This window comes from Protopterus annectens, chromosome 8.part0 (assembly GCF_019279795.1).
Source record: "Protopterus annectens isolate FY-2018-M chromosome 8.part0, PAN1.0, whole genome shotgun sequence".
NCBI lineage: Eukaryota > Metazoa > Chordata > Ceratodontiformes > Protopteridae > Protopterus > Protopterus annectens.
The window spans coordinates 532801341-532828335 of record NC_056741.1 but is presented as its reverse complement, the minus strand read 5'-3'; the positions used below and the strand labels follow the sequence as shown (position 1 = coordinate 532828335).

General features: G+C 40.2%; 1 protein-coding gene across 1 annotated transcript in view; it reads left to right on the top strand.

Moving 5' to 3' along the window:
- SETDB1 (SET domain bifurcated histone lysine methyltransferase 1) overlaps positions 1-26995 on the top strand; it is a gene marked incomplete in the record, with an annotated part of 3089600 nt that overhangs the window by 2008021 nt on the left and 1054584 nt on the right. Inside the window, 1 exon segment of the mRNA XM_044080041.1 lies at positions 10888-11057. Within this exon segment, the coding sequence (XP_043935976.1) occupies positions 10888-11057 (170 nt within the window).

The window sequence follows — 26995 nt, the reverse complement described above, 5'->3', positions numbered from 1 at the left end:
ATATTAAAATTTTATATATATGTATATGTGTGTCTATATATATTTATGTATATATATATATATATATAATGTATATATATATTTATATGTATATATGTATGTATATATATATATATATATATATATATATATATGTATATGTATATGTGTGTGTGTATATATATTTATGTATATATATATATATATATATAAAGTAAAAAATTAGGCACTGGCTCTTTTCCACCTGCCTGTTTGATGATTTTAAGGAATGTGTACTAAAGATTGTTAGACAGTTATTACGGACGATAGAAATATCTTCAGAAGAGATCGTGAGTGGGATAAAATGGAAATTGTGTTTAAAAATAGGGCAGAAGTAAAAAAAGAAAGAGAGATGGTATAGATGTAATAGGAATTAGAGAGGCTGACAAACGTTCAAGTATTGCAGAATAAAGGGAATCACACAGAACAAGAAGTGGGGCAAATGTAGTGTATTAAAGGGAAAATAAGGGATTATCTGGATAATATGCATGAGTTTAGAAAGCTGAGGAATTATTTTTTTTTTATGATAACTCCAGAGCACAAACCCTTTTAGCGTAACAACTTAAGGCAACAGAAAGCAGAAACATTTGTTGTCAAACTTGAGGAGAAACAAGAAAAATCACCAGAGATCCTGTAAAAATATTTAGAAATATTTCAGAAATGTAATAAAAACTAATACTAAGCAGAATATTGTGGAAATCAGTTAAAAGCGCAAATGGAGCTATTTATTGAAGACTTTGTTATGCTACTATTAGAGGTAAATGCAGCTCAACAACTAACAGTTAAGATAGGAGGACATGTGATAAAGACAGTGATGATTAATCAATCGTCATGAAAGTCTCCAGGAATAGTGGTGTTTCTGTGAAGTTTGGAGGGAAGAAAGTGCTGAATATCCTGAATATGTTGTTTTAACAGTATTTTAAAAGGAAGGGAAGCACCAACATCTTGAAAGAAAGCTGCAGTGTTATAAAGATTGCAAAGGCCCATCGGACAATGCTTCATATAGACATATTTCAATTGTAAACCTTGATTATAAAGTTTTTATGTCTATATTAGCTGAAAGAATGCAAAGGTGTTGCCAGAATTGAGAGTCATGGCTCAGTGTATTTTTTTGTGAAGTGGATACAAACATTTGACATTGGTAATCCAGAGGGAAGCAGAATGACGAAAAATACTAATCTTGTTGGTGAGTCTTGATGCAAAGAAAGAATTCGAATAAGTAAGCTGGGATTTTGTGAGTAGGGCAATGAAAGCATTTGCATTCCCTGATACAGTAATAATAATAATAGGGAGGTCTTATGAAGGATTGGAGGCAAGAATTAAAGTAGGAGAGTTCCTGTCTGATAAGTTGTTTAAATAGAGCAAACTAGACAGGGGTATCCTCTTTCCCCTTTATTTGCTTTATATTTGGAGCTGTTAGCAAAGAAAATAAGGTATTCAGAAATGTAAGGATATAATTGGCATGGTAATTAATAAAAGTTGGCTTTATTTGTAAATATTGTTGTGTACCTGATAAAACCTTTAAAGAACATCTTAGTGTGACAGTTTCAAGTATTTTCAGTATATAAAATTAATGACAATAAAAGGCTATAACTGTAAATTATGTACTCGCACAAATTGATTTAGTAATATCAATATTTATGGGGACATGATAGGATAAAGTATTTAGGAATATGGATTAAAAAGGCTTTTTTTATGGCAGCTAAGGATAAGTGGAAGAGACTAAAAAGATAATACAAAAACTGAGAAACTGGAAATGCTTGTTTATGGATATTAAGATACAAGCATTGAAAATGTTTTTGTTCCCTTTAGTTTTATATGTGGGGCAGGCATATTTTTATCACCCAGATGATAAGTTTTGGACAATAATTAATAGAGCATTAAAGGAATTTATATGGGGGAAGAGGGAAAGAATTAAATGTGCAAGTTGATCCTTCTAATAAAACAAAGTGGTTTAGGATTACCTTATTTGAAGGGGTATTTTAATGCTGCACAGTTAAGACTCATATAGATAACACAAAAAGAAGGTTATAATTCAAAATGGAAAGGGATGATGATGAAACCAGGAGGAAGTTCAAGAAATAGAGTGTAGGATTTTGGATGCAGATCCTTATTGAGAATAATAGCAACCAAAGTAGGAAAAGGCAGAAAGTATTCTAAGAACTAAGCCAACACAAGAATGGAGAAAGGAAGTTTGCCATTATAGATGACTGGAAGTAGGGGTACAGAAAATAAGTAAGAGGGGCTGGAATTTACTGGAGAATACTGGCAAAGGAACCAGGTATTGGGATCAAATAACTAGATAGGGAAAGGTATTTGAGTGGGAGGAGGCCAAGAAGATGTTTGGACTGCAGGCTGAAGATTGCCTTTCCTGCCAAGGATTGATGTCAGAGTATAGGCTAAGAGAGAGGGATAAGAGAAAGACCTGCTCCGGTGGAGTTTTTAGTTGAATCCACAACAGCGGTTGCTGTTAAAAATGGGATAATTAGTAAGGCATGTAAATTATTGCATGATAAGTATGTGAATCAGTCAGAAGAGATTAGAAAAGATTGGGAAAAGATACTGGAAAGCAATTTACAAGAGAACAGTGGGAAGAGTTTTGTATGGCTCCCAAGTATGCAACAAAGTCCAGAAAGTTTAGTGTCTTTGCTTGGAAGTGTTTGCATAGGTGTTTTATACTCTAAGGAGACTTCAAAAAGTTTTCCTCAGGTAGATAATAAATGTTGTTGGTGTACTGGGGAAATAAGTAAGTGGTAACATATGTTTTGGGAGTACAGTGAATTGGCAGATTTTAAAAACTCTCGACAGAGTACTCTTGTCAGAAATATTGGCTGAGCTAATGGCTGTAACTAAGGAAATTATTTTTTTAGCTATGTTACAGAATCTGAATTGTCTGGACATATTAATGCCTTATTAAGTTTAGTTCTGTTTCTACAAAAAAAGCAATTACTAGACAATGGAAATCGAAGTCTAAACCAAATGTAATTCAAGTACTGAATATTATAAAATATATAAAAGAACTGGAAGGAGGGTCCTTAGAAAAGGGAAGGAGCCAAATTTCTTAGAAATAAATGGAAATTATGGAAGCAATACATGCAGAGTAATGTTCAGGAGGAGGACTGAGGTTTAAGAGAAGGCAGGAATTCAGTAATTTATGCAATGTTGGACTGCTGATAGTTATAAAGGAAGAAAAGGTATGTGGTTTATAATGTACGCAATTTGGAAAATGTTGATATGATTTGTTTTCTTTTTTGCTGGTATATGTTTGCCTGTGTCTCAAGTGATAATTTAATAAAGGTGTTTAAAAATGTAGATCTTACATCATCCTAGCTTGCTAGTATACTTAATTTTTAACAAAGCTGTTCAAAAAAGGAGTCACTTACTCCTCAGTAAAGTTTTACCTAGCAGCCTTTTCATCTTTCCATAATGGATTTCAGATGTCTTCATTCGTATCATACAAGATGTGTAAAGCCTTCTTCAAAGCATACCTGTCAAGTGCACTTCATTACGAGGAATGTTTCTCATTTTGGGCCGTAAAAAGCTCATGTTCCTCAGTGTTCCACACTGAAAGGGTCATAGGATAATACTAGGCTATTGGCCCAGAGGTCCTTATAAGCCTAGCCAAGAATTTTGCCCATGTTCCCTCAAAGTTAGCACCTGTTTGCCCTGTCCAGCAGGGACACAGTTGGGATCCCTGGGGTATATTTTCTGATACATATCCAGTCATCCAGGTTCCTCTTAAAGCGGGCTAGAGAGGTACTCTGCTTGACATGGAGGAGGAGTCTATTCCACAGATGGGGAAGTCTTTGGGACACAAATCTCTCTCACCAACAAGTTCTATTAATGTCACAAACCACGTTAATGCCTTGTGTGTGGGTTGCTCAAGTGGCATTTGTCTTACAGATATGCAGCAACTCCATCAAGGCTGGGTCTGAGGGGGCCTTGTATGCCAGACACAGGTCACCTCTGAGCAGTCTGTATAAGACTGAGTAGGGCTTTTAGCATGTCTGTATAGGATAGGTGTTTGAGACCTTGGATTTTCCTGGACAGGAATCTCTGTGGTCTCTCCAACTGCTTCATGTGCTTGGCAATGTACATGCCAAAAGGGTCATTGTTCTCGTTAGTATGTCTGATAAGGGAGGAGTACAGGGATATTATGACCTTCTTGTTCCTGGATGAAATAACCTTATTTATAAGGATGGTCTGTAACTCATTTAGTGTTAAGAAATTTGTAGTTGATGTCCATAGTAAATAGTGCTGAATCATATTAATGCATGAAAAAAACTTTTTATAAGTATAAAGTAGCACATTTTAAAGATCTGTGAGCTTCCTAGCTGAAGTAATTAGTAAGCTGTTAGTAGGTGTTCTACATTTTGCCCATTTGTTCTACATTTACGAGAGGTAATGTTCCTCAATTTGGAGATGGAAGGTTGAGAGTTACGCTTCAAAGGTATATTATTTTTCATTCCCTACACCCATTTAGACGTGGGATTTGAATGTTTTGTTGGACCAGCAACTTCCTTGCCCCTCAGTTTTTGTCTTGTAAAACTGCCCTGTTTGTGACCATCACATTGGCCAGAAGAACTTTTGAGCACCCTCTCAATATCTGCACATTGTTTGTCATCCAGACAGAATCACACTGTGGACTAATCCATGTTTTATCCCAGAGATGGCATTATAAAATAATGCTATACATTTACTTAAGTCATCTTCTCTAAGTATTCAAAAATAAAGGCCAAAAAATATCCCAAACTACATTATTTAAGTGGCTATCCAACTTTATACTACATTGTTATACTTCCGCAGGTAGTCCTTTAGTAATATGATTGAAAGTGCACTCAGAGATCAGGCCAAGTCTGAGTACTCTGTCCAAAGCAAGAGCCTCCATTGGGGCAACTGTTGTAAAAGGCTTTCTAGCTCAAGCCACCTTCATCTGCTGGGGAATCTGTTCTGTAGTTTACAGTGTCTGGACAGGTCCAGAAATATGTGATGGTTATGTACCACATTAGATTTATCTGGTCTCTGGACACTGGAACAACCCACCCACCTTTCGCTTTCCAAAATTGTCATTGCTTGAGGGACCTATAGGGGAGCAATGTTGAGATTATTCTAGTAGGTTACATATGCATACTTTCTATGTTATGGTAAGGTTGGCTTGTTAGTCCATTACTTGATCTAGAGATTTCCCTTCAGTGCAGTGGATTGTCTGTTAGGAGAGAAACTCGAGCTTGTGAGGAGTTCATTGTTGGGCAGAATAAGCACCAAGATGACCAGTCTATTGATTTCCCGTGCCCAGAGACCAGGTGAATGTAGCATTTGTTAAGTACTTAAATTTACATGTTTCCTCACTTTCCAAATACTAGTAATTGTTTTCGTTTTATGAATTGGTTACCATTTTGAAACATTGTTTAGCTTGTTTTTTTGTGAATACTATGCAGACTTGAGAGTTGGCTATTTTTGCTGTTTTAAGAGGTGGGGGTATCATTTCAGATTTCCAAAATGAAGACAACACTTTATTGTTTTGTATGGTGAGTTGTTGCTGAGGTTTACCACCATTAATTTGTTTTTTTATTTGTATAGTAGTTGGGTTGTTCTGAGTACCCTTTTAACCATGATCCTGGCGAAAAGCAAAAACTGGCATTAATGTATTTTCAGCATTGGAGTAATTTAATATTAATATGCTGTAGTACCAGAATAACTTTTAAAATATGTGAGGCTTTTTAAAAGAAATAGTGGCAGTGTATTAGAGTGAACTGATTTGTATGTTGTATTTTTTACATTAAGAATGTAGTTACAGAGTAATGACTGGTCTTTCCATGTTCGTGATTATAGTAATTCCTTTTAACATTCACTGTCAATAAGGAAAGTAGAGTTACTCATGAATGTGAGTGCAGTGGTGCAGCTGTTAATGTTGTCTCCAAGATGTTCTCCGGTTCTATTCTCGGCTGGGGTCTTTCTGTGCAGAGTCTGCATGTCCTCCCTGCATTCGTGTGGGTTTCCTCTGGGTGTTCCAGTTTCCTACCACCTTACAAAGACATGTCTGGAGCATTTCTCTCCAGCCCTCTGCTGAAAATTGTCATGTTCCATCTTGGACGTTCCCGGTAAACTTATGCTATGTAAATAAATAAAATGTGGACAGCAGCTGAACTTTGTGTCATAAAATGAACATCTCCCGTGTTAATTAAAAGGTTTTGCAACCAGTTCATCATATCCCTTAAGTTCAAGTATTGTAAACCTGTAAAGCTCAAGAATACATTCTTAATAGACTAACTATCCCATATCACTGTGTTTTTGACCTTCACATAATTTAGTTGGGTGTAGATGTTTTTCCTTATACTTATTTTTAAATCTCCTTTATTCTTCTTTCAATGTGTCTCTCCCCCCGACTCTTTTCTGCTATCAAACATTCTGTCATTGGATTACAGCTCTTTTTTTCTCTAGCATTCAGGAGTCCATAGATCTGTTGTGGCAGGACCCTTCATTCAGGAGTACATCAGGGAATTGTAGCTGTCACCAGTGCCCCAGGCTATCAGCAGTACCATGGGGGACTGTCAGTGGCTTACCTCTGTGAGTGCAGTCTCCCATACGCTTGCCAATGAGGACTAGCATCAAGGCACCCAGAATGGCCCACTGCAACACCACCCCTTCTCCGAGGGATTACAGCTATGGGCTTCTTGCTCCTCAATGCCCTTCTCCCAGGAAGGGCATATCCATCCTTCCCTGTCAGTGCTGTCAATTACCTGAGCCGCTAATTCAACTTAGAACTACTGGGCATAATCAAGGCTTTATCCCTGTATGCCGCCTGCACTCACTAAAAAAAAAAAAAGTATTTTATTGACCTTGTTAGAAACATAAACACTGTCTGTGCTGTGTGCATGTATGTATATACCTTACAGATTTTTTTTTTCTAATTTTTGCAAGGGGGAAGCCCGCACCTGCACCACTTTACTTATGTATACCAATTCCAGTGTCCCACATCTATGGTACTAGAAAATAAACAGAAATCACAGAAACTGCACTAGCAATGATTGTCTATAGGTAACATCAATCACCTATTTGACAGTTGGGTAAATAAACATCTGTATACTTTTCCATACAGTTCTGGGTATCTATTAGAAAGCTTCTTAAGCTTTCTGTGTGTTGTGACTCTTAATTACGTGTTAAGTGATTCAGCCACATGCCATCATGCCATCCAGCCCCTACATGTGTGTGTGTGTGTGTGTGTATATATATATATATATATATATATATATACGTGTGCATGTGTTATATATATATATATATATATATATATATATATATATATATACACACACACACACACACACACACACACATATATATATATATATATATATATATATATATGGATCTGTAACTACTAGTGAAACTTAAATCCATTGAATGGCAATTGATCAAGCTCAACTTGTTCATTAGCAGCCGATTGAAGAAACAAAAGAAAACAATAAACTTTTTTTTTTTTGCAGCTCGTCCAGCCCCCCTTATGTCCCCCACACTCCCTGCTAATTATATGTACCCAACTCTGAGATTGTACTACTGTGGGGTTGCTCTTAACCCTAACACACAGTTAATTGTTTCAGCCAAGAAATAGTCATCTGTGATGCAAAATTACCTGAAGTTGTTGTGATTGGGGTAACCAATTGAAAACTCAGAATAGAGCATAATTAGAGTGCATTGTTGATTCTGTCTGACATGATTGCATTTTCTTCTATGAAAGCTCTGTGGAACAGTGTCATAATTCTGTATCACTGTATACAAAGGAGTGAGAATTTTCCTTGTTCTCCCATTAAAGCAGTCAAACGTCCCTTTCCATGCCACTGTTGGATAAGTATCCATGTGAAGCATCACTGGAAAAAAAAAACTGTCAGGGTACATCTTTCACCAGAGTTCAACAATTTAGAGTTACTTCTACAGAGCAGATTTTTCCAGTCTTTTTTTTTTTGTTTGTTTGTTTGTTTCCTAATTACTTTGTACAATGGCTTTTTCTATGCTTGATGTCAAAAGGGAAGAATCAAATATGGTAAATGTGCTGCTTTACCAGGAAACAAATTGAATTTGTCCTATTCTCGACCCACATCCATCTAAATTGGATTAAGGGATACTAGAATGAATGTTTTTTTTTTTTTTTTTTTTGAGTTCTCTCATGGTGTACCGACGTTTCATTAGTAGTAGCAGAGTCCATTCTCAGCTATCAAAAGTAGTAGTGCATTTATAGAAGGACTAGTTGGTGGCAAAGGTTTGTATGCCGCACCATACATCTGCGTGATATACGTACTCCTCATGGTATATCATTGTTCCCCTGTAGCCAGCATGGCCAACCTGTTAATTTCTCTCACCTGACATAACATTGATGGTCTTTCCTTTTATTTTATCTGCTGACTGTAAGCACGTTACTCCAGTTTCCGTAATCGTCCCACATAATATTGCCTCGAGTGAAACAGATATATTCCCTACCTTGCAGGTTCACAAACTGAATGTCTTTGGAATGAGTTTCCCCACTGCTTATGAAAAAAATGGCCAAAAATTGGATGAAGAGATTTTAATGTAAGTGTTGGTAAATATCATGGAAGAAACCCTTCCTTTGAGCACTGTTGCAGTACTTTTAATGAGTGGGATATCCTGCCAAGGATATCTATAATTCCACCCAGGATTCCAAAGCTTAGGCATCTTCCTCTTGCACTGCATGTCTGACATATGACCAAAGCACAGGAAGGCTAAGTGGTACACAGGGGATGTAAATGCACAAAGTTTCTCAGAATTTCTTGCTGCCAGAATGAACATTGAACCTGTTTCAGCTTTGGTCTGTGGGTCGTATGGCTTGCACCAGTTTCATTTGTCTTGTGCAGATAACTATCCCTGTTGGGAAATCTTGCTCCTTTTTCCTATATTTGACAAGTTTTATGCATTTCCTGTTTTTAAACACCTTTATTAAATTTCAGTACTTCATCACTATCTCCCAAATCACCCCCTGAACAAGACAAGACAAAAACCTGCTTTGAATCTATGAACCAAAATGTAAGGGGCAAAGTCTTTATTCCCACTGCATAGCCAAAGTATGGAACTCTATCCCAAATTCACTCAAAACTAAATCAAGTCTCAGTGTATTTAAGTCCTCTCTCAAATAATTTATCACTAACACATGGTTATGCCCATGTACTTCTGTCTGATCTATATAAAACATACTTTACATTCTTACTAATCTTTCATCATGCTATCTGTCTGTACCCTTTCAACACTTGTCCAGTCCCCCATCAATAGGGGAGACTTTTATCATCTTTTTTTTTATTTCCTAGCATAGCAGACTATGCTTCTAATATGTTTGTATTTACTGATTGTCATATTTAATTGAAAGTTTTTTTCTTTTATTATTACATTACTGGTGTCTCCATGTGCCTTATTGTAGCCTATGTATCCCACTTTCAAATTGTACGTGTATGTACTTTTTAATTACATCTGTACTACTGTTTTATTTGATATTTAACCCTCTGCAGCTTTTACCCCTGGGCTTCCACTGAAAATGGATATTTATTACCCAGTCAGACTTCTTTGGTTACCAAATGTCAGTAAGTAAATAAATCACTTAAGACATAGACACATACAAATTCATAGAGTAAAAACAAACCATAGTAATGTTTTCCATATTCATGTGTTATATATTATTCATGTGTTATATATTTTCTTTTTAGCAGTTATTCATATCAGCATTACATAAATTGCTGAATTTCTTGGCTTCACTTAAACCTCAGATTTTCTCCTTCTACTTGTATTGTTTCTACAAATTTCATTTATTTCTATGCAACATGTTCCTTCCATTTTCTAAAGGTCCCACATCTAATTCTTTTTTCTCCTTTTAATTCAGTTACAGTTTAGATTTTGACTTCCTTCCTTAGCTTCCCTTTCCTATTTTTGCACATGGGGTTGGGGTGTCAGATCATTGGTGACCGTTATCTAGAGCCACTGTGTACACCACTGTGTGGCTAGTGGTGACAGTTTTTTTTTTCTGTACCTCATACACACCTTTTGATTTCCATTTTTTAGTAATAGCTTTTTTGCAGCTTTAAACTTAGTAAGGCCTCCTGAGTTCCCTCTCAAAACAATAATTTCCTTAGCTATAGCCATTTGCTCCCCCAACTTTTTTGACAGAGTACACTATAGGAAATTTTTAAACTCTTTCCAATTTTTTACACTCCCAAAACCATGTTCCCAGTTACCTCTCTTTCTTATCACACCTCCCGTATTTGCAGTGTACCCGAGGAAAAAAATCTTGTGTCTGCTTTCTGATGTAAAAATACCTGTGCAAACACTTTCAAGCAAAAATCCTAAATCTTCCTTACTTTTGTGCATGCTTTGGAGCCTTACAGCTGTCCCCCATTGTTCCTTTGTAAACTGCCTTTAGAGTGCTGTAACAAGAGATCTGGAGACCCGACCAGAAGCTAATGCACAGTGGGAATGGCGAGGGTTTGTGTCATCATGTGAGGACTTTGTTTTGCTAAGAGGTTTTAATGCTTGCACTGTCAGTCTTTTCTGTTAGAGAGGATGTACCTTATTACAAATCTGTTATGGAAATTCATAATTTTTGTTTGCCTGATTACATAAAGCTGCTTATGTTCAATTTTGATGTAGGGTCTTGACTTGAACTGTGTTTGCATTGTAATATATTTTGCACTGTTACTCTCAGCTGTATTAATTAATGTATGTATGTATGTATGTATGTATTTTTGCTGTAGCAGTCACTTTTTCATTCCCCTACTCAAACAGGTTAAACAAAATCTATAAATAAAAGGAGTTGTAAGTATCCCTTGAAAGTGGATAGCTAACATAATGTGTGTGTGTGTTTGTCTTTCACAGGGTATATGAATGTAACAAGAGATGTAAGTGTAACCCACAGATGTGTATCAACCGTCTTGTTCAGCATGGACTACAAGTACGCTTGCAGCTCTTCAAAACACAGAACAAAGGCTGGGGAATTCGCTGTCTGGATGATATTGCTAAGGGCTCATTTGTCTGCATTTATGCAGGTAATGCAGTTTTTATTTTAATAGGCAGAAGGATGCTTTTATAATAAGTAAAAGGGAAGGTTGTTCAGGATTGCATTAAACTCGTCTGTAGGGGTTCTGTTTTTTCCTTGAAGGGGAAGCACTTTGACCACTTCTTGAAACATTGTTTTGGTATAAACCTTAATACTTGTCGGGTAAAATTATGCAGGGAAGAGATTTGGAGAGTGAATTCTGACATTTTATATTGCAGTGTAGAGTATGTTATGCAAGTAACTTATTTAATAGTCAAAAATGTACAAGTAAAAAATGTGTAGGCACCAAACACGGCAGTAATACAATAGTAAAAACGCTTTATTACAATCCAAAATAGTAAGCGGTTTTGCATGGATACACCATGCTTCATCAGACTCTAAAATCATTAAAATCCACCCCCGTTATATACTTTCAATTAACCAATTAAAATAACATTGTCATGATAACCACGAAACTCGATCAGAGTTGACAGCCTGAACATTCCATACACGATCACTGTTTACATTTATTTATTTACATTTGTTGACCTGGAATGTCCGACTGGACGCAGGTCCATTTTCAGCAGAGGCTAAAAGATAGTCTAAAAATACATTCAAAATAAAATATAGATCTAAAAAACAGCGGCATATAAATATATTTGGCTGTTTTGAGCATACAGTTCGTTGTCACTAAACTCTATGTGCTCTCATTCAAAATTATCTAAGATAGTCACGTTTACACATACAAACACATGAATAACTAACGCTAAGCCTTTTGTGTATATTAATCCTTATAAAATACTAAGACATATTACGGCAAAGAATGGATATCATTCCATCCCTCGTCCAATTATTATATTTTCAAAGATGCATCTCAAACAAATGGCTATATACGAGTGAATTTATAGTCATTCCAAGTCTCATTCTCAACAAAACAAATCTAAGTGCCACGTCTCAAATAGATCAGTTAAGACAAGTATAGTATACTCGCTCAAATCTTAACAAACTATCCACATTCTGCAAATGTGTGTTTTCTACTAACTTTTAAAGGCAGCCATTTAGATCTTTATCATAAATTCCATAAAAACTTTTCTATATTAAAAATAGGCTAACCTCCATTTTATTTGATAGATGTATCGTTTTCAAAGATGGTCACTGTTGACAGACAATCATTACGTTTGGGTTACTTCCCACTTGCCTTGCTTTATCCTTGCCATCTTTTAAATAGGCGTTCTCTTTCCCTTTGAAAAACCATTGTCTTGATACCAGCATTCTATAGGTGCCTGATTGGTGCACATTGACCTTTCATTTATAAGCAGTGTGTCGGATATGGTTAAATTCTTTTTGCAGCTTGTTGTATTTCTGTATTTACTTTGACTGCATATGGCATGTGATGATTATTATCTGCATGTATACATAAGGTTTGATGTTAAGTTGTCAATCTCGCCTTCATTCTTGCTGGATGGGTTCGGAGCCGATCCTCGGCTCCGACTCGGCACTTGCTAAGCTCGAGAGCTAATTTTACCAGCTCGAGGCAACCCTATATCCCATGATGCAAGGCAGAGATTACTCAGATCTCATTTGCCACTTCGCTAACGAGGTGCCTTCTTTTACCAGCTCTAGGTAAGTGAACTTTTTAGAGACTTTTCGTCTACCCCCCTTTAACTTTATATATATATATATATATATATATATATATATATATATATATATATATATATATATTGTATTTTGGTTAATTATCGACTTACTTTAGCCCTATTCCCGTCAGTGTTCCCTTCTTTTTGAGTAAATATTCCCTTGTCCCTAGTTAGGCCTTAGGCCTTCCCCTCCCTAAATTTTTTCCTGTCAGGGATTGTTTGTGTGACTGTGTGTTATCCCTGTTTAATTTAATTTAATTTGTTGGACTGAGTGTTTTTGTGTGTGTGTGTTACTGGTGTTTCATCGACACAGTTATGTCGAAGGACACTAAGGTCTCAGGCTTCAAGAAGTGTGACTCGTGCTGTCAGAAGATGTCTCTGGCAGACGGTCACACTTCTTGTGTTTATTGCCTGGGACCTTCGCACCTGCAGGACTCTTGTGCTATCTGTCATGCTTTCAGCCCAAGAGTCCTGCAGGAACGAAAAAATAAGCTCATATTAAGGGGCTTATTAAAGCCCGAGAGCTCCCCGACTAAGACGGCGCCGGGGAAGCCCTCGAAACCTGTTAAGCCTTCGGCTCAGGCTTCCATGCCGTCGGCTTCAGGTTCTTCCTCATCAGGCTCGTGATCGGCTCCGGCCGGAGCCAATCTTTCCATACCAGTCTCAGTATCGGCTCCATCCGGCACCGATACTGTCAAATCCAGACACTCAGTGTCGGCTCCGGCTGGAGCCGATGTATCTTCGGCTCCGATGGCTCCATTGATCTCAAAAAAGAGATCTCGATCCCCTTCAGTGGAATCTATACATTCGGCTCCGAGATCACCCTTGCTCTCGGAGTGGAGCCATCGGAGCCGATCTTCTCGGTCATCCAGGCTATCTGATCACGACCTTGAGAGAGTGGTGAGTAGACTATTAAAGTCTCAGGCATTGGCCCAAATACTCCATAGCCCATCTCAACAGACGGTAGCTATATCACATCCACCGAACATTCCTCCTTCGACTCTCTTATAGAGCTCGGAGGCGGAGCTCCTTGGAACCAGTACCGTTGTGACTTCGGAGCCGATACCACCCCTTTTGGCTCTGTCGTCCTCGGCTCCGATTTCCTCCTTGAGACCTTCATTGGAGGGATCCGGGCGTCTGGTCTCTCTCGTCGGCTCCGAGGGGGCGAGTGGCATCGGACCCTTGTCCGACCCCGTTCTCCCTCTCGGAGCTTCGGCGTTGGTGAGCTCGGCCCCGACATCTGCCTCGGAGCCTTCCCTCTCTGTGAGGCCTGGGGTTCCTATCTCTTCGGAGCGGGAACTTTCTGGTCTCTCTGACGGGGGAGCCTTCGAGGTGATGAGGAGTGTACTAGCCCCTGGGCTTAGTCAACGGACAGTTCCATCAGCTCCTCCCACTACAGTGCCTGCTGACGTCTCTTCCCACTCTCTTGCTCCCGGACCCAGAGATCCAACGCCTCAGGTTTCCCCATTGGGAATATCTTCCTCTTCCGAGGCTTCTCCTGATCCGTCAGGAGAACCCCCGCGTAAGAGGACATGTAAGAGGAAACATTTAGACTCCCCTGAGTCTACTACATCAGATACTGACTTGGATGAGTCGGAGGGTTCCCCAAGGTCCTCCTCTGAGGATGTATCATTTTCAGACATCCTTGAAATCCTTAAACAGAGGGGGAACTGGCCCTCCCTTAATCCCTCTGAGGACGAGTCAGTATACCTGGAGGCATTCGGATCTCGACCCTCCACCTCCTGGGTGTCTCCGCCTTTTGACCCTCTCATGGAGGTAGTGGCTCGGAAGGTGTGGATGGCTCCAGATTCGGTGGAACCTATCCCCAGGAGACCTTCAAAGTTTATTACTGCCCCACAAGATAGACAATATTTAACAAAGGGTGTCCCAGTTGATGCCATGGTGGTGGCTGCTGCCACCAAGAAGGAATTAACTGATCCTTCAGTACCTGTCCATCCTCCTAATAAGGATTCTAGGACTATGGACAGGTATGGTAAGCGGATTTTTTCTTCAGCGACTTTTGCCTTGAGATCGCTGAACTACTTATGCCACTTCACCCGCCTTCAAAGAGATGTTCTTAAAGAGTTGGGAGAAGTTTTACAGGATCCGTCAGCTGCTGGGTCTCAGGATAAGATTAGCTCACAGCTAGGAATCCTTAACTCCATTGCTAACTCCTCCATGCGGCTCATTTCTTATGCAGCCGATGGAGCGAGTAGGGCCGCAGGCACAGGAGTGGCTTTAAGGCGTCAGTCCTGGATGCGGCTTTGTAATTTTGCAGACCCCTTCAAGGCGTCTTTCACAAGCTCCCCCTTTGATGGCTCGACCTTGTTCGGTCCTCAAGTGAAAGACACTTTGACTAGATGCTAACAAGATGGCAAGACTCTTTCTGCCGTAGGAGTCCGTTTCTCCACCCCTTCTAGACCTTACCCCAAAGGACAGAAGGGAGGGAAAATGTGGTTCCGCAAATCTCAAGGAGTCATGCCTGACGCACGAAGTCAGTTTACCCCCAGAGGCAGAGGGGTTAACACATAGACGCCGCCCTAGGGGCAGAGGTGGTCCGCAGAATCAGGGTAGCAGAGAGCCTCTTTCTGACAAACCCTTCCAGCATCCCTGAGATGTTGCCCGATTGTCCGCCTTCGGAGGCAGTCGGGGGAAAATTATCGCTGTACCCAATAGCCTGGCTTTCCCTTTTTCAAGACAAATGGGGTACAGTCAATTATATCCGAGGGTTATAAAATTCCCTTTATTCAAACCCCAATTCAACAAAAGGGAACCCTTCCAGACGTTCCACCCGGTCTAAGGGAATTAGCAGTACTAGAAATATCAAAACTGCTAGTAAAAAGAGCCATCCAGCCAGTCCCTGCGGACCAAATAGGATCCGGAATCTACTCAAGGTTCCTTTTAGTTCCGAAAAAGACAGGGGACTGGAGACCAATATTAGATCTGAGCAAACTCAACAAGTTTGTAAAGAAATCAAGATTCCGGATGGTCACGCTTCAGTCTATTCTGCCCTTTCTGGGCAAGGACAATTGGATGTGCTCGATGGATCTTCAGGATGCGTACTATCACATAAAAATTCACAGACGCTCCAGAAGATTTCTCCGCTTTCGGCTGGGGACCAGTCACTTCCAATTCAGAGCCCTGCCCTTTGGACTCACTACAGCCCCAGAGTGTTCACCAAATGCATGGCAGTGGTTACGGCTCACTTGAGACGTCAAGGATTCCAGGTGTTTCCATATCTAGATGACTGGCTCCTCACTGCCACTACTTTTATAGGTGCAAGATTGGACACCGCTCAACTTTCAGCAAGGTTGACACACCAAAAAGATGATCGAGTATTTAAAGTGTTCAAGTGTTTCTATTCAACAACAAAATTCAGGCCATTTGCTGGATAAAGTATGAAAAGTACTGGGTCTTATGGCGCTTCGCATTCTCCTCCTTCCCCCCTCCCGCTTACATGCGGCTGTCTACAATGGATGCTATTCATCAACAACTTCCTTCACTTCCACGAGGTCATGGCCCAGTCAACTTACAAACACTTGCAACATGGGACTGATGGGTCCCTCAAATCCCATCCATCAAGGCATTTTTTTTCTTCCTCCCCTCCGGTTGCCCGGGTTACATCGGACGCTCTCCTGATCGGGTGGGGCATTATCAGGGCAGAATGGTCTGGAGATGAGAGTAGTGCTTTAGCGTTGCAGAAGCCCTCCGACTCTTCTCTGGGAACTATTGGTGTAGCAGCGGACAATATGTCCATAGTGTGGTATATAAACAAACAGGGCGGAACCAAGTCCTATCCACTGTGTCGAGAGGCTCTCAGACTTTGGCAATGGGCAATCTCCTCTCACCAGTTTCTGATAGCAACGCACATCCCCGGAAATCCAACATCATAGCGGACAGATTGAGCAGAGCTATTCTCATGCCTCACGAGTGGTCTCTCAAACAGTCAGTGACGGAAGAGATTTTTCAGAAGTGGGGCCTTCCTTGCTGCGACCTTTTCGCTACACCTCAAAACAGCAAATGCCCAGACTTCTTCTCTCTCTTCCCCCTTCCAGGCCATCCCCCCAGAGACGCTCTAACCCAAGATTGGCCCCGGGGACTTCTTTATGCTTTTCCTCCTTTTCCGCTGACACCTCAGCTAATTCAGAAAGCAACCGCCTTGAGAGCCAAGTTGATTCTCATTGCCCCTTATTGGCCTCGACAGATATGGTTTCCATTCCTACATCATTACCTCGTGGTACAGCCATGGCATCTGGACCCGGTTCCAGATCTTCTGACCCACCAGTCAGGTCAACTGCACCAATCTATACCTTCTCTCAACCTCACTGCTTGGTTGCTCCACTTCCATCCTTAGCCAGGCTTCCTATGATTTCTAATCCTGTACGGGATATCATAGTAGCTTCCCTAAAATCTTCTACCAGAAAGATCTACACTAGTAAATGGCGTTTCTCTTTCTGGGCAAAAGCTAGGAACATAGACCCCTATACTGCTCCAATTCATTCGGTATTGGACTTCCTAGCTGACATTTTTAATTCAGGATCCTCTTCTTCCACAGTGAAAATTCAACTGGCAGCCATTTCAAATTTTCATATAGGCTTTTTGGACCACAACATTATGTCACATAAACTTTGCAAGGCATTCCTTCGAGGTATCTTTTTATTGAAACCTCCAATTAGAGACCCCCCACCACAGTGGGATCTAAATTTAATTTTAACATCCTTGATTCTTCCCCCGTTCGAACCTGCAGCTGCCTGTTCTTTGAAATTGCTTTCATGGAAGACACTTTTTCTAGTTGCCATTACATCTGCCAGGAGAGTATCTGAGCTTCATGCTCTCTGTGTTCGCCCTCCCTATCTAATATTCCACAAAGACAGGGTATCCCTAAGAACTAATCCGTCTTTCTTATCAAAGGTGGCATCACAGACTAACCTAAATCAGTCCATTGATCTTCCAGTATTTTTCCCAAATTATTCTGATAGAGCTGAACAAAAGTTACATTATCTCGATGTTCACCGCCAGCTCAGATATTATCTGGATAAGACAAAAATTTTTAGGAAATCTGATCAACTATTTCTATCCTATGCAGAGAACAGGAAAGTCCTTCCAGTTTCTAAGGTAACTTTATCTAGGTGGCTGTCTTCTGTGATCACTTAAATTTATTAGCTCAGAGGCAAAGAGTTGGTTTCTAACCCAAAAGCCCATTCTACCAGAGCTCTAGCTACATCTACAGCTTTTCAAGCTAGACTTCCAATAGACACTATTTGTGCAGCAGCCACATGGGCCTCTCCTCATACTTTTGTTTCACATTACAAATTAGATTTGGTCTCCAGAGACAGAGCAAATTTTGGTTCCACTGTTCTCAAGAGTCTGTTCCATTGAGCCACCCAGGATAGAGGTGCTAGGGACGCGGTCCCATCCAGCAAGAATGAAGGCGAGATTGACAACTTAACATTTAGAAGTTATGTACCTACCAATAACGTTCCATGTTAGTTGTCTTCTCTCGCCTTATTTCTTGCGTCCTGCCCTCCATCCCCCTAGCCTGGTCAGACCAGGAAGATTATACATCTTCTATTAAGAGGTTATTACCTTTTTCTAGCTGTTCAACTCCTAGTGTCACTAGATTATGTTGATCCTTTCTAGAGGGTTATGATGTTATTTAGTATCCTTATTTTCTTCCTCCTCTTAAGTTGGAAGAAAATACTGCTATTTCTTTAGCTACCAAACGAGATTGGAGTAATCTCCGCCTTGCATCATGGGATATAGGGTTGCCTCGAGCTGGTAAAATTAGCTCTCGAGCTTAGCAAGTGCCGAGTCCCATCCAGCAAGAAAGAAGGCGAGAGAAGACAACTAACATGGAACGTTATGGTAGGTACATAAATTCTAAATTTTTAATATGCAGCATTGTTTTTCTGCTAATAGAATACTAGCCTATTCTTATATATGCAACTTTTTTTGAGGTTATTTGCAGTCTGAGCTCTCTCTGCTAGTTTAACTGCATTTTACAAGGAAGACAGCACTTTTACACAAAGTATCTTGAGTCCAGAATTCCAGTATTTCATTTTTTCCAGGTTTCAATGAACATTTTTGTTTTCTGTCACATAACCTATTGAGAAGTTTGTGTCTGCTGCAGATAGTTTACTCAACACTTTTTGACATGTCATTTGATGGAGTTTGTACTTTGCAAACTTGAGAACTTTTTCCCCCTTTCCAAATTAACTCCTATTCATAAGGAAAAATATTAATTTCTTAAGTACTGTGGAATTCTCTCCAAGTACTACCATTACTTTACACCAGCAGCACCTTCGTCTGTACCTGTATCAATATGTTTAAGATAATTCGGCCTTAGAGGTTACATGTTGGTAGTAGTCGCTGGATTTCTCAGAAGGGTCAAGTCTGTCCAAGGAGTCACCAGAAGCAGAAGAGCTTGAGTACCCTTATTCTTGTAGTTGCCAATTCTTTCATTTCAAGAGTCCTAGGACTCTCATGTGTTAATTGGACTTCAGGAACTTTTATAGTGTTTTACCTAGAATTTAAAACTGTTTTGTGTGTGTTAGCACCTTCTATTGCTGATTTTATTTTTTTCAATTTATTGCAGCCTTTTTATATTGGAACTTTAAGGTTCAGTATTGTAAGATTAAGTTTCACTTAAATATAGTTTGTTAGACATAGGTATAGTATTCTCTTTGCATTGGTCTAGAAATGCAGTTATGTTAAAGCAGATATAGATCTTCATTTTGCATTTTACATTCATATTCAATAGAAAGTAATGTTTCAGTAACCTTCAGTTAAGAATACTGATGAGAAGAAAATGTGCTAACAGAATATGCAGTATATTAACTACAAACAGGCTTGGGAACCAAGGATAAAGAGGTGTGTAGAAATTTATAAGGTTTGGTACTATTAGGAGGTACTTCGAATACAGTAAAGTCAGTTCATTTGGACTGATTAGCAGTAAATCATCGTAGTGCAGTCCACAGAAGTTTGGTACGGACACTTGAGAGTGAGTGCAGAAGACAGGTCAAATATCCAGCATTCCAGAATATTAATTATATTATTCAGGATAAAAGAAACAATCCTGAGTATAACGAGTGCTGAAGCTTTGGACATTATAATTCAAGCTATTTCAGCTTATCAGCACTATTACTGGAGACAGCAAAACTTGACACTGAGTACAGAATTTATGGACTGTATAATGAGTCCAGAAGCTACGGACATTACAGTTCAGTATGTTTCAGTTTATCATTGCTGTTATTGAAGACAGTAAGATTTGACATTCTGAGTACAGAATTTATGGACTGTATAGTGAGTGCAGAAGTACAGACATTATAATTCAGTTCTTTTCAGTTTATTAGCACTGTTTTTGGAAACAGTAAGATTTCATTCGAATATTGTTGGCATCTACCTCCACTGTACATAATATAACATTTTTAACTGAACTACAGTGATTTTTATTCTGAAAGATACAATAAGATTTGTCACATAAAGGACAGACTGGCACCTTTTCAACACAGTTCTGGGTAATTAAAAGATAAAGACATTCATTTCTGTCTCATTCCAGTTTCTTCCAGTATTCTGTAGTCCTTTCAATTATTGTGTCATTTAGCATTTGAATAGTTTTCTAATTCATAAGGTACCTTGGTCAATACCTTCATAGATCCTTTGTAGGTACATTTGTTCAGTTTAATGCAAATGCTGCTGTGTACTTGCACCCCTGATTAAGGGAAATTTGCTATATCTCAGTTTCCTTTAAATTGTAAAGAAAATATTTCATTCTAATTATTGGTAGTGATTCTGTACAGTGAATTACTTCAGTCTGGTTACTATTAGCCTAATCAAGTACTTCCATGTAATCCCCACTTTTTTCTCTCCAAAGGATGCAAGTTTTATTTTAAAAAATACAGTGCAGTATTGCTGTTGCAAACAAACTGGAAATTTGCCTTTTCTTTTTGGTTACTGAAGGATATTTAAATGTATGCATTTGTCTGTTTTAGCAAGAGATCAACCTAGTTCCTACACTACATGTGTGACTGAAAAGCAAACTGTTTGTGTCTTTTTTCTTCATTCGCTGTACTTCATTTATTCACAAAATTGTCTACTGCTTTACATAATTAAGCAGAAATGCATTTATGTAAGAAGACTGTGCATTTAACATTATTTGTGATCATAGCCAGCACATGCTGTTTGTTGTAACATGTAAACAGATGATTGGGGAATTTCTGGTTTTGCACTTAGCTAATATGTTAATGGTCTTTACATTTGCCATGGCAGAGCTAAGATGATTGCTGACCTGTGAACACTGCTAGATTTCAGATCCTACTAGGTGAATATGATAAAGTAATAATTGTGTTCAATTTTAAATTATTCAAACTGTGTGCCCCGCTGTATGTTGCAGTGAATGCATATATTTTTTATTGTCAGGGTCATTGTTACTGATGTGAAGCCCTCAAATTCAAATATTTGCAACCAGATTGCTGGTAAAGAGGACTGTGGCTTCTTTGGAGGCAGACAACAGGATCATGGTAGCTGAGATTCATAAATCGGAAACTTGCCATATACTAAATCTAAAGAACTGCATAGCACACCAGATAACATGGTTACTCTTACTAATGTAACAAGAAAGGGAGCAGGGTGGATCAAGGAAAGCAGTAGAATGTTTAAAACTGAAGCTGCAACTTCTAAGGATGCAGCCAAGATAGCAAAAGAACAAAGTCTCTGTAGAACACTTCTTTATCTTCCTTAGGTTGTACATCAGGCACATGACCTCAAGTCATATGCGTTGGGGTATATAGACAGACATAAAAGCATGGATTATCAGGCTATCTCGCTGTTAGCCCAAGAGCAGGTTATACATATTTTGGACTGTTCACTGTGTGGTCATTCTTACCTTTGCTTTGATCATTTATCCAGATAAGTGCCCCATTAGGGAACCTTCCTTTCTGTCTTAGGATGTTTTGTTGAAAGTTGTAGATGTCAGCTAGGAAGGGTAAATGTGAGTGTAATAGGCAGATTCCATACAAGGACATGCATACCAAGTGTGTTTTTTGCTTGGACCCGGAACACAATTACACATCCTGCTCAGTCTGTCAGTGATTCATTTCAAAAACCCTTAAGTCAAGGCTTTCTACTTTTGACACCTTTCTCAAGACCCAGCGTCTTAAATACTTGGCCCAGTCCAAGATGGTTGACTTTGCATCCTCGGACATCCCTCTGCTGTAAAAGAAAAAACTAAAAGAGGCCTCAGATGGATCCACAGTCCAGAGTTTCTGACTCCAGAGTACCTACTGAGGTTGCAGGACCCGTGGCATGTCAGGCTACTTCTCAGTTGTCTGCTACTGAGACCCTGTCAGGGGCCAGTATGGCATCTGAGACCTTGCAGACTGTCGATACATACAAGGAACCACATCTCATCATCTCCAAAAGACCACACAGAGTCCCTCAAATTTTAGTTAGGGAAGAGATCCCAGGTTCTCTAATAGAAGTCAGACAGGGTTCCAAACCTCTGTTTCTCATCCAGATGGACATCATACCTAAAAAGAAAAAAACAGAAGACTAGGTTTCTGGTCTCTCCCGCAACAACTCAATAAAAGGAGTGGTTAGACTTCTCACGGAGGTTGTTCAAAGCTATTATGTCTTTGAAACCTCCTTCCTTCGGGTCTCTGCTACATCTAAAAAACCTACTCTGGTTTTTGATGTCCTTCTGTAGTATTCTTAACCTGAGGGATCTCCTGCCTGAAGACAACCAGGCATTGTCCAATATACAAAAGTCTTATACTACTGTAGGGTACATGGGACATTTCAAGTAGGCTGCTGTCAGATGTAGGCCATAAAAGTGATGCACGCATGTACCATCCTCAGAACTTTTCTGCCCCCAGTCAGAACACCATTCCAACCAATGACCTGATCATTTCAGCATTTGCGACTTCAGCTTTTTGCCAAATACATGCCTCATTGGGGAGTCTTTTCTCATACTATTGTTTAGGTTATGTCACCCGAGAAGTGCAAGTGTGGAAGACAAATTCCACATAAGGAAAGCCATTCTCAGTTTCGCTTTTGTTTAAGCCCTAACCACGACCACGTCCTGTAGCATTTGCCAGTCCTTCATTACAAAGACCCTTAGAAGCAGGCTTTCCTCTCTTGCTATGTATTTTCCTCTCATACTATATATTTAGAGAACCAACGGCTTAAGTTGCTAGCTAAGCATATATGGAGGGTATTTCAGGGTCCGACGCCAAGCCAATGAAGCACAAGGCCAAGAAAAAATCAGCCTGCAGTTTCCGCTGCACCTCCAACGTCAGACATTTCTCTCAATGTGCTTGTCGACCCAGAGCTTAGGCACAAGATTCACAGGCCGAGCCCAGTCCTGAGGCCGCTTAGTCTTCAGCCGCAAGCACATCTGTGGAGGTCAAACAGATGTCTGAAGATGTCATGGAGGATCCTGGTGCGTACCTCACAACCAAGTAAGAGAAGAGATACAGTCAGATACATTTGAATGTAGGCCTTTGTCCAGTCCTGCATTGCACAGGATAGTTTCTCCTGCAAAGAAAAAAAAACAAAAGACTAAGCATTTTTCCCCTACCAAAAAGGCCTGTACAGATTGGTAGGCCTTTTCTCAAAGCTTGTTTTAGGCCTTCATGGCACTCAAGCCGCCTTCCTCTCAGCCTGCTCCTACACCTACTTCCCAACCTTTTCAAGAAAGGATTAGGGGCAATGACTCATATGCTGAGTTTTCCTCTGATGAAGAGGAATCTGTGGATTATTCCACGCAAATTCCTTACCCCCCAAGGAATATGTTTCCCCCTGAAGAGGAGCCAGTCATTGCAGTCTTCCCTCTGGAAAAGATATCCTTTGGTGAAACTCTCCTGAAAGTGGGAGAACACTTTAAATGGGATACTTCCCAAATTTCTGAAGTCCAGAAAAGATATTAGCTTCTACAAGTAGATGTTCTTCGTGTTTCACTGTTGCAGTCATCACATTTGGGTTTTCTGCTTGCAGTAGCCCTCAGTCGGCCTAATTAACAAAGTCTTGGCTCCTGCATCGGTTGCTGTCCCTTCTTCCATACAGCAGTCTTTCTTGCTGTGTGGTGCCCGAAGCAGAAGCAGTTCGCAAGTGTCGGTCGGCCGACTCCCGAAATCGACTCCTGTAATTTTCGTTTTAGAGTTTCAGAACCAAAGTCTTCAACTAAAAGCTAAGTACCTCATTGGGAAAACTTTTTCTTGCTCCAAAACCAATGTCAGTAAAAGTAAATAATTGCATTACTTGTGGAAAGCAACTATCTCATAAAGATTTTCATTCGTACTGTATTCCTTGCCAAGGCCCTGACCACGACGTACCTCGCTGTCTGTTTTATGCCTTATTTAAACCACGAACTATCCATTGTCTGTATATTTTTGCTGCTAAATATTTTGGTGCTCAGTTCAGTTATCCTGATATGTCTTCGGTAAGCCATTCAACTACCGACATTCTGAAGAAACGCAAAGATAAGGACAGAGACAGGCTGCCTAGGTCCACAACTGCCAACAACGCTTCTCCTAAGCCAGTCGCCAGTTCGCTGGTACTCAGTGAGGTGCTTTCGCAGCCCCTGATACCCACTACTTCAGATTCGCAGGCCTCTACTGAGATCCATTCGGAGTCCGGCATGCTGCGAGATACTTCAACTGTGGAACCTGCGGATGTCTCTATCTTGGATGGGTCCGGAGCCGCTGTGCAGGTACCGGCTTCTGAGGATGTATTCAGGCCTACTGAATTGCGTATTAAACCGATGCCATCTTCTTCAAGGCCTAAAACTCGAACCATGCCTAGAAAACTGACGCCCAGACCGCATGGTCAGGCCTCTATGCCTAAAAAACAAATGATAAGAATGGCTGAAGACCTTATTACTTTAATCAGGGGAAGCCATCCTTCCCCCTCTAAAAGACCTAGGACTGAGTTTGCTTATGATACTTCTGACCAGGATTCTAAATTTTCTGTTTCCTCTGATGACCAGGATTTACCCTTATCTACTTATGAGGATTTTGATGCTGAGGACTCTATTCCCTCTGCTTCCCTCCCAGAGGATTTCTCTTTTGGTGAAACCTTGCATAGTCTCAGGGAGCATTTTTGTGGAAAGTCAGGATTTCTCTGATTCTAAAAAGAGGCTTAGGGATTTCTTACTCCTGCCCCAGCACAGGCCTTTAGCCATACCTCCTGTACTAGACATTGTTGATGATGCCTTTTTTGGAATCTAGCTTGGCCCCTAATTCTTTACCTCCTGCTCCCAGAAAACCTGATAGATATTACAGGGTTCCTGACTCTCACAAGTTCCTTTTCAAAAATCCTACTGTGGATCCTGAGACCATTTCACAGGGACCCAAGGGCATCAAGGCTACTACTGCCAAAAATCCTACCCCATCTGATAGAGATGCAACTTTGGCCATTAGGGCCATAAACTGTCAGTTTCATATGTTAAATTATCAGCAGCATGTTATTGGATTGCTTAAACAGAAAATTATGTTGATTCCTGATTGTGCTGAAAATAAGGATTTACTGCACTCAGCTGAACAAGTTGGAAAGCATACTTTGCAATGGGTTTTGATTCACTAGATGCTTCTTGCAGGGCTGCTGTGACTGGGTCTGTACATAGAAGGCATGCTTGGCTTAAGGAGCAATCCTTGCCAGATCATGTTAAAGCGAAATTACTGGATGCTCCCTTAAATCAGGACCGCCTGTTTGGCAACAAGGCAGAAGAAGTTCTTTAAAAGATGGAGGAAAAAGCTAAATCTATGCAAACTGTTAAATATTTTTTACAAGTACAACCTCCAAGGTTTAGTAGGCATTGGCCTTCCAAGAACTGGTCCTTTCCCGCCTCTTCCAGACATTCTCAGTCCAAACCCAGATCCAGCAGAGCTCCCAGGCTTCAGTCCCAGGGTACGCACAGGACTAAACAGTGGGGAGCCTCCACTTCCAAATCTGGGAGTAATAAAGCTCCCCCCTATGGTAAACTGTCTCAGTGACTTCTTTTTAAAACTTCCAAGCACTTCTCAACTGATTGCCCCCTTGGGGGGAAAGATTGCTCTTCATGCAAAAAAACTGGGTACACATTACCCAGGACAAATGGGTTTTAAATAGTGTCCCAGGGATACAGATTTCACTTCCACACATTACCAACACCAAGCGGGTGGCCAGATCTACCCCCAAATCAGTGGGCAGAGGCCCAAAAGCAAGTACTTTCTCTCTTAAACATGGGGGCTATTTAGTTTGGTACCAGAAGAAGAAAAGGGACAAGGTTTCTACTCAAGACTTTTCCTGGTACCCAGAAAAGACAATTCATGGCGTCCTCTCCTGGACCTGTCTGCTCTAAACACCTTTTTAGTGATTCCAAGATTCAAGATGCTGACTCTTCACCAGTTGCTCCCTATGATAGGCAAAGACGCCTGGTTGGCAACACTAGATTTAAAGGAAGCATACCTGCACATCCCAATCAGGGAATCTTGCAGAAGATTCCTTCACTTCAAAACAGGCTACACGCACTATCAGTTCTCTGCACTGCCCTTTGGCTTATTTACTGCACCTAGGGTATTCACAATGTGCCTAGCTCCAGTTATTGTATTTTGCAGGCAAAGAAATATTCAAATATACCCATACTTGGACGATTGTCTAATTCAGGCAGAAAACCAGGACATACTTTTGAATCATCTGGCTTTTGTACAGAGGGTGCTAACTTGTCTGGGGTACACCCTTAACGAAAAGAAATCACACCTAGTACCCTGTCAACAAATTATATTCCTGGGAGCAGGCTTGAATACAACTTCCCAGATGGCGTTCCTCACGCCAGAGAAACAAATTCATTTGACAACCTACTTCAAACAAGTGGCCACAAAAACCCTGCTTTATCTGCAAGGCAAATACTACAAGCCTTTGGGGTTCATGGCCTCCTGCATTCTTCTAATTCCATATGCAAGACTGCATACCAGGAAACTACAATGGTATCTAAAAAGCCTATGGTGTGAACATTCTCAGGATCTAGAAGTAATGATTCCTGTCATACCTTGCCTACGCCTAGAGTTCCTTTGGTGGGCAGAGGCCTGCCACTAAAACAAGGGACTGCCATTCACACTACAACCTGCCGCCCAAATCCTAACAACAGACACATCAGACTATGCAGGAGGGACTCACCTGGCAGGGAGGTGCATTCAGGGCAAATGGAACCCAAGTCAAATGCACCTGCATATCAATCAAAAATAAATGTTAGCTGTACAGAATGCTCTGACCGCCTTCAAGGACCACATTCTTCCAGGACAGTTATTGGTAAAGATGGACAACACCACTGTTA